At 38.7% G+C, this 9056-nt stretch overlaps 1 protein-coding gene across 2 annotated transcripts in view; it reads right to left on the bottom strand.

The window, feature by feature from the left end:
• Positions 1-1882: 1882 nt before the first annotated feature.
• Positions 1883-9056, bottom strand: part of RNF168 (ring finger protein 168) — a 36283-nt gene continuing 29109 nt past the window's right edge. For both annotated transcript variants that reach the window (XM_006156780.3, XM_006156779.3), the window contains exon 6: positions 1883-4057. In XM_006156780.3, the coding sequence (XP_006156842.1) occupies positions 3104-4057 (954 nt within the window). In that variant the 3' untranslated portion in view covers positions 1883-3103. The remainder of the gene's footprint in view (positions 4058-9056) is intronic.

The raw sequence follows: 9056 nt of genomic DNA, 5'->3' as shown, positions 1-9056 counted from the left end.
TTTTAGCGTTGTTTTTTTTTTTTTTTAAATAATTATTTTTTATTCATTCAAAACAGAGTTACTTTGACTAGATGATAAATTCAATGATTCAAAATATAAGACATAAAAAAACGTATAGGAAAAAGTCCCTCTTCCACTCTTATCTCTCAGCCAGCCAATTCTCTCCCCATTGGCAACATAATTGTTTCTCTTTCAGGAGATATTTTAGTACAAATACATGCATACTTATTTCTCTTTTTGAAGATATGGTTGCACACTATATACACTAGTCTAATCTTTTATTTATTTAACTCTGTATCCCAGTTCTTCTTTTTGCTGCTGTATAGTTAGTATTCCCCTGTACCATCACTTACTGAGTGTCTACTAAGGATATTAAAGTTGTTTCTAGGTTTATTACAAACAGTGCCATACCAAAAATTTCTGTACATGTTATTCTGCATAAACGTGAAGACATCTCTAAGAAGTTCTTAGAGGAAGAATTGACAACTTTACCTCCGTAAGGATTTTTAGTGTACTATTCACATCAAGCAATGTATATCAATGCCTATTTCCCCATACTCTTGCCAAGATTTAAAAAAAAAAAAAACACCACTTATACACACAAAATAAGAAAACAAAATAGGATAGCAACAACAAAAACAACTTTTTACCTTTGCAAAAATTAAGGGTGGAAAAATTTAAGTATTAGCACAGATTATACTTTGCATCTTTTCACATATTTAAGAGCCATTTATATTTCCTTTCTTCAGAATGAGTTTCTAATTTTCCTATTGAGTTGCTAGTCTTAACAAATTGGCACTTACATAAAGAAAATTAGCTCTTTGTGATGAATTGTAACAATTTCTTCCCCAGTTTGCCATGTCCTCCAATTTTCCTTTATGGTAGTTTTTGTTATGCAAAGCTCCTAGCTTTTATGTAGCCAAGTTTTATTTATTTAAAATTGTGCCAAAATATACATAATAGTCCATTTCTATTTTTAGTAATCATTTTAATTTTCAGATTCTCAACTTCTGCATAGCTTTAGTATTCCTTAGGAAATTAAACATTCTCAAAATTGAGAGGAAAAAGTACATTTTAATGACTGACACAAAAACATGTATTAGTTTCTAACAAAAGACATACAAGGTAGGAATAACAGAATGACAAATGGAGAAAATTTATCTTAAAAGTAACTTTAGGAAGATTTCTTCACAGACATGTGGTTAAATACATAAATCCTAAATGTAGCATGTCATGGGCTATATTCCTCCTTTGTGGCCAAGGATTATTCCAGAAGATTTAATTAGGTAACCTTTTTTTTTTTTTTTTTTTTTTTTAGTTTTTTTATATAAGGCGCATGCACTTGCCAGAGGGAGAGAGAGAAAGAGAGAGAAAGGAAAAGTGTGAAATCTCCCCCTGGGGCGGGGGAGGGCCACACCACAATCCCCGAGAGAAAGGAAAAGTGTGAAATCTCTTCCTGGGGCGGGGGAGGGCCACACCACAATCCCTTCTCCTCTCTTCTCTTCTTGGGCTTTTGTGCATATACACACACATGTGCCCACTGTGATTTTCAAGCTGCTGGATCAGCCATGTAGAATCCAGCTGCCTTAACACAGGCTTACCTCAAATGGGTAACATTTTAGTTTGAGGCATTCCAACATCTACCCTAAAACACAAAGTGAAATTGCTCTTAGAAGAACACTGGTTTGATGAGAAGATAGATTTTAGGCTGAGACAAATCGGGTTACTTTTTTGTATTTCTTTCCACCATAATCATAACTCATGGAAAATCACTTTTTTTTTTGAGAAAGGACAAGCGAAATTTTAAATTAGGACCAGAAGTCTACCTGTAATTATCCAATTGATATTGACTTAGATCCCATCAGGTATACCAAGATTAACAGAATTTCAATTTGAAGTTTTTAATGGTATAAATATACTCACCAATTTACACTAGAATTAACTTTAGGATATTTTATCTTATTTTTAAGTTACAAGGATGGATGACTAGACATGAGTAGATACGCTGTTAAAAGTGTTATCAGTTTGCCAAAAGTTGTTTATATTTAAACGAAAGACCAATAGTTATGTCATATTTCACAAAATTAAATCACTGCTTTCTGATTTAACATCCAAGACTAAGACAGGACAAAACTCAAGTATCATTGCTATTTCTGCCCATGAACACATATAAGTCATTATCAATACAAAAGATAGTATAAGGAAATAAACACATGGTTATGTTTCAGGTTCCGCAATGTAAGATACCGTGATGTAACTCTCCTATAGTAAATGCTGATTTTTTTTTCTTTTTCCTGGAACAGCAAGTTAACAGATACGTGAATCTCAAAAAATTCAGGTAGTTTAGTAACTAATTTTGGTTTTTGACACCAACATGATGGTGTAAAAGCTGTAAAACCCCAGTGTTTTGTGTGTCACATCACAAAGAATGGACGAAGGAAAGGCCCTGCCAAGCCGGGCGTGCTACCCCAAATGTACCATTTCTGATTACCCATTCAGTTCCAAGGCTACCAAACTGTCGATTCTCCCCACTTAGCTTCATTCCAACTCTTAACTCATTTTACATAGAAAGTCTAGTTTCCTTTCTGTCAACTAATTTCCAGTTGTTTTAAAAACTTCTGATTTTCCTGATTTAACATTGTTCATAACTTCATTTTAAATAAAAGGAAATGCTTAAATCTTAATACTTTAAACCCTGCATGGGTTCCTTAACTAGCTGGCATAGTATGGATCTCATTCTGATAGTACTAGTGACAAAAAGGGGAGCAAAAGCCGTAAAACATGCTGCTTTGGGGAAAGGGAGTGGCACTTAAAGTTTCTTAGTATTTGGCCAAAGCATTTTTATATCCATAAGGACTCTCAAACCTAGGACAGCAGTTCTTAATGATGGAAAGGATAGGGATCCTTGCTTATCACTGAGTTTTGTAGAAACACATTATATATTCTTCCCTTATAATCACACAGTCCTTTAAAGACAATGGTTGTGCCCACAGAGCAGAATTAATGACAAATCTATAAAGATTCTATGATGATAGAAAACAGAACTTCTTTACAATCAAGATCTACTAGATCACCAAAAAAAAAACCTCCCTTTACTCATGCATTACTTTGTATATCTCTGAAACATTTGAAAAATACTTTTCTGTGAATTACTAGGTTGTAGGGAATGCGCATTTTTAGATACATTACAATTATCTCTAGCAGAATGTGGTGTCTTTCTTCCATTAACTGAACGCTTCACCTGGGTCTTAGAAGCAGGTTTCCAATTTTCATCTCTTGAGCCTCTCCGAGGTTTTGAATGCTCACTATCAGTTTGCCTTTTGAAGTTCCTATCTCTGGAGTTCTTCCTCTGTCCATTTAGTGTTTTGTCTACAGGTGAGGGTGTAGCACGTAACTGATACTCATCTGGGGACCCTTTCTGCCGGTTTGGCATCATTTGTTCTTTATTTACTTCCTTCTGAAGTTGTAATGCCAATATCCTATCCTGTTCTTCTTGTTTATGTCTCTCAAAAAGTAGATGCTCCAAATCTATCAGTTTTTGGGTAAAGCTTATATCTGTGTCCTCTTCATCTGAGGAAGATTTGGGGGACATTTTCCTTCTTTTTACAGAAAAGCATGGATCTTTGCTTGCTTCAAATGAAGGTCCATGGTTTTTTCTTTTGGAAATATCTTCACTGATCAGTAGGCAAGACTCTTCATTTTCTGTCTCGACTGCGTTGTTTCCAGTTATTGGTGTCATACCTGATACAGTGCACCCACTCTCTGTTTTGTCACAAGGCGTAACTGCAGCTTCTCTAGAGTAGGCAACGCTGGTTTTAGGCTCCTCATGATTTATGGCACATAACTCTTCATCATGATTGTTTGGTCTTGTTTCGACTTTTCCTTCAAGGCACCTTTCTGCACCATCTGCACATAACCATGGCATGGGTGACTCTATCGAAGACTTTGCATCTTGCTCTTGAATTTCAAGGCATACTTGAGGAGACAGTATTGGCATATCTTCTTCACTTTCTATGTCTTGCCATGTAAGACTCTTCAGATCATTACCCTCAATTTCCTGTAAGAAACAGAAAAAGGTTAAATGAAGATTAAAACATCCAATCATAATAGGTATCAAGGTCTGATTACACACATAACCACAGCGGAATGGTCATTATATATGACTCATTATTGTTATATTAATTCTTTATTAACTCAAGGTATATTAATTTTCTTAATAGTGTCCCAATTCATATTGGGACTGTAAACTGGCATTGTAAAGTGACTCTCTCTAATCAAAAATCTGAAAAGTACCAAAATCTGAAACTCCTTGAGCACTGACATGATGTCACAAGTGAAAAATTCCACACCCAACCTCACAGGGTCATAGTCAAAAGGCTGCAATACAAAACATTGTTTAAATTCGGGGTGGCATAGTGGTTAAGGTGCTAGACTCCCACATGACAAACTGTGGTTCAAGTTCCAGACCTGGTGGTTGAAAATCATGACAGATGTGTGTGCGTGCATGCCTAAAATCCCAGGAGAAGTGTGGAGAAGGGACTACTGTGTAGCCATCCCCTCTGGGTGTGATTGCTCACTTTTCCTCTCCCTGTCTCTATCTCTGTCTCTCTCCTCTCTGGTGATTGCATATACCCTATGACAAAAACTTTAAAAAGATTGTTTAAAATTACCTCCCGGTAACTTGTGTAAAGTGTGTAAGAAACCATTTATAAATGAGTTTCATGTAGAGACTTGAGAACTATCACTAACATACCTCATTATAAAAAGCATTTTGGATGAGGAATACTCAGACTGGACTTCATTTTCAATGCCATTAAAACCTATGAATTAGATCCTACGTATGGTCAGTAGCTAGCATGAGGAGCTGACCTCTCATCTTGTAACAACTTCCCCTAGCCCATAGATTCTTTTAGAGAGGTTTTAGTTATTCAATGACATTAAAACCTATGAATTAGATCCTACGTATGGTCAGTAGCTAGCATGAGGAGCTGACCTCTCATCTTGTAACAACTTCCCCTAGCCCATAGATTCTTTTAGAGAGGTTTTAGTTATAGGGCACATGCGCTCGCCAGACAGACGGAGAGAGACAGAGAGACAGAAAGCGAGAAATCACCCCCCAGGGGGGATGGTCACACTACAATCCCTTCTCTTCCATTCTCCTCTCGGGATCTTGGGCACGTACGCACACGTGCCCAACGTGAGTTTTAAGCCACTGGGTCCGGGATGCAAACCGCGGTCGACTACATGGGACTCCAGCAACATAGCCATTATGCTAACTGCTGGTCCCGAGCCCATAGATTTTTTTTTTATTAATTACTTTATTTTAATTTATTATTATTTTCCAGTTTGATCAGAGAGAGACAGAGAGAGAGAGAGGAAGTGAGAAAGCAAGCCACCAGGTCCGGGACTTAAACCGTGGTCGTCCATGTGGGAGTCCAGTGCCTTTAACCACCATGCCACTGGCCAGCCCCCTGAGCCCATAGATTTTTAACCTAACCTTTCTGTGGTATGGACGGACCATCCTTCTAGCATTTTGTTGAAGCTTACAGACCTTTTCTGAGCCTTTGTAAGGCTAAGATACGTAGCCTTACAAAGGGAACAATTTATATTACAACACAATTTTTAACATGTTTTTAAAAATGTGATATAATATAAATCTATTTTTTAAATAATTATTTCACTTAATTTTATTATTTATTTATTTTTAAGAGAGATTTTTGCTATAGGGTGTGTGTGCTTGCCATAGAAACAGAGACAGAAAGCAAGAAATCACCCCCCAGGAGGGATGGCCATGCCACAATCCCTTCTCCATTCTCCTCTTAGGATCTTGGGCATGCACAAGTACCCTGCATGAGTTTTAAGCCACCAGGTCTGGGACTCAAACCATGGTCAAATACATGGGAGTCCAGCAACATAACCATTACACCATCTGCTGGTCCCTATTATTTTTTAATTTGACCAGAGAGAGAGAAAGTGAGAAAGCAAGCCATCAGGTCCAGGACTCAAATCATAGTTAGCCATGTGGGAGTCCAGCACCTTAACCACACTACCTGCCAGCCCCAATAATATATATCTATTAATATATGAAATAATCCAATCTAGTGGCAAATTGAATAACTTGTAATATCTTATTTATATACTCACCAAAGTAGAGATAAGAATATAAACAGGTCAAGAGATGCCCAACAAATGTAACGTGATTTAAGTTCACATATACTCCCTGGATTCTAATCATGGAACTTAGGTTAAGCACTTACTTAAGCCATGCTGGCAGGTGGCATGATGGTTAAGGTGCTAGATCCTACATGGCTGACTGCACAATAAGGGTCCTAAACCTGGTGGCTTGAAAAACATGCCAGGCATGTGTGTGTATGCCCAAAATCCTGAAAGGACAATGGAGAAGAATGGACTGCAGTATAGTCATCCTCCCTAGAGAGTGATTTCTCACTCTCCCCCCTTTTCTCTCTCTCTCTGGTAAATGCATGCACTCTATGGCAAAAGTCTAAAAAATAACTTATAAAAAAATAATTAAGAAGAACTTATTTAAGTCAGTTTAGTTTTTCTCACTTATAGGTTAAGTCAAGACTTAGGATTCATTTTAATAACAGGAAAGCTTGGGTTGGCAGGTGGCATGGTGGTTAAGGGTGCTGGACTCCCACATGGCCAACCATGGTTCGAGTCCCAGACCCAGAAGCTTGCTTTCTCACTTTACTTCTCTCTCTCTCTTTCTCACTTTGGTCAAATTAAAAAGTTAAATTTTAAAAAATAATAATTCCTAAGAAAAAAAAAGGGAAAAGTCTGAAGAGAAAGGTTTCAATGACAATTTGCCCCAGAACAAAGAGTACTTCTTGTTGGAAACCTTATGTTTGTTCTTTAACCTACTTTGCTTTGCATTTATAGTTTCTGATAGCAATTGTTCTTTTTTTCTTTTTTTGTAAAACCAGGCAAATTTAATGTTTTCATACAATTTAATAAATAATCTTTTGATGACTGCAGACATATAAGACTGGCTATATTCAGAAACATCAGTCATGATGGTTTTCCAGATGGTGTATCATCTTCAAAAATTACAAAGAGTTACTTGCATGCAACTACTATCAAACCAGTAAGACAGCATTTATGCATCCAACATTTTCAGGATTATTGGTAACTAAGGCATATTTCCCCCAAATAACCTTGCCTCTTTGTGTCACAAGGCCCAACACACTCACGTTCACATCAATGACAGCATCTTTGGTGATAACAACCAAAGTTGTATATAGTGGGGATGAGGGATTCTTTTTTTTTTTGGAAAGGTTTTTGTTATAGGGCGCATGCGCTCGCTGGAAAGACAGAGAGAGAATGACACAGAAAGTGAGGGACCAATAGTTAGCGTAATGGCTATGTTGCTGGACTCCCATGTAGTCAACTGCGATTCGAGTCCTGGACCCAGTGGCTTAAAACTCACGCTGAGCGCATATGTGTGCATGCCCAAGATCCCGAGAGGAGAAGGGATTGCGGTGTGGCCATTCCCCTGGGGGATGATTTCTCACTTTCTGTCTCTTTCTGGCAAGCACACGCACCCTATAGCAAAAATCTATCAAAAAAAAAAATCTTAGAGAATCAGAAATATTGGAATAGGTGAATCACTTGCCAACAAATCACCTGTCCCCTAACCATAGCCCCAAGAAGATCCAAAGGCCTCTCTTTTAGTGACTTATGCAGAACCAGAGGCTAACAATTTTGCTGCAGTGGTTGACTCTGGGAGTCCAGTGACGTAAACATTACGCCATCTGCTGGTCCTGGGATGAGAGATTCTTCTTTATACCAAGTATTTATACCAAGTATTGGCAGGCAAAAGGTGGCTTTCAGTTCAGGATGTGTTACATGGGCCTTCTTGAAACATAAGCCCACTGGCCTTTCATATTTAGGTGGTTTTCTAGTAAAGCCATCTCCAACAAAGCAGACTTTTGTAACCATCCTCTTCCATGCCTTCTTTCTCCTGTTCGAATAACTTTTAATACTTTTGTTTCTCCCTGGGCTCAAACTTTGGGTAGAGGGACTTCCTATTTTCCCACTTCCTCTTTCCATTTTGGTTTGATCATATTGGAAAGTACTTTAGCTCAGAACTGTCCTGCTCTGTCTAAGAGTTAGGCAGGTACCGCTCCTTGTGGAGTCTTTTCATCATTCTTTTGTTTGGTGTTCCTCTTTTCATGAACCTTGATAGTCTTTTTCATTTGTATTTTTTCTGCATGGCGCTGTTTATGATAGAGCTTAGCCTTCAGATCAGTCATTTTATTTTTGCCTTTTATGAACATTCACAAGTCTCTCGACTTTTCTTCTTTCTCTTTATCTTACAGTAATCCTAATGGTAACCACAGTATTTATGATTTAATTCAATATATTCGTTTTGTGGCACAGTTATGGCTACAGAGTTGCTGGGAGCAGCCTCCCGGAAGCAAAGAAGTTGTCAACTTTCAGGTCTCAAGAGACCCACGAGCAGATCCAATGCAGTCTGGAATGGGAAAGCCCTGAGAGCACTTGTTATGAACGTGGTTTGAGGGGACTAGCAGTTGGCGTAATGGCTATGTCGCTGGACTCCCATGTGGTCGACCATGGTTTGAGTCCTGGACAGTGGCTTAAACTCACATCGGGTGCATGTATGTGCATGCCCAAGATCCCAAGAGGAGAATGGAGAAGGTATCTGCGGTGTGGCCATCCCCCCGGGGAGTGATTTTTCGCTTTCTGTCTCTCTGTCTGTCTCTGTCTTTCTGGCGAGCACACGCACCCTATAGCAAAAACCTCTTAAAAGATAAAAAAAAAAAGGGAACCAGCAGTTAGCGTAATGGCTATGTCACTGGACTCCCACGTAGTCGACTGTGGTTCATGTCCTGGACCCGGTGGCTTAAACTCACGCCGGGCGCGTGTGCATGCGTGCCCAAGATCCCGAGAGGAGAATGGAGGAGAAGGGACTGCAGCGTGACCATCCCCCCTGGGGGGTGATTTCTCACTTTCTGTCTCTCTGTCTCTCTCTGTCTGTCTGGCGAGCGCACGCGCCCTATAGCGAAAAAACCTCT

Source organism: Tupaia chinensis, unplaced genomic scaffold (genome assembly GCF_000334495.1).
Source record: "Tupaia chinensis unplaced genomic scaffold, TupChi_1.0 Scaffold000515_1, whole genome shotgun sequence".
NCBI lineage: Eukaryota > Metazoa > Chordata > Mammalia > Scandentia > Tupaiidae > Tupaia > Tupaia belangeri.
This window is presented reverse-complemented; position numbering and strand designations above follow the sequence as displayed.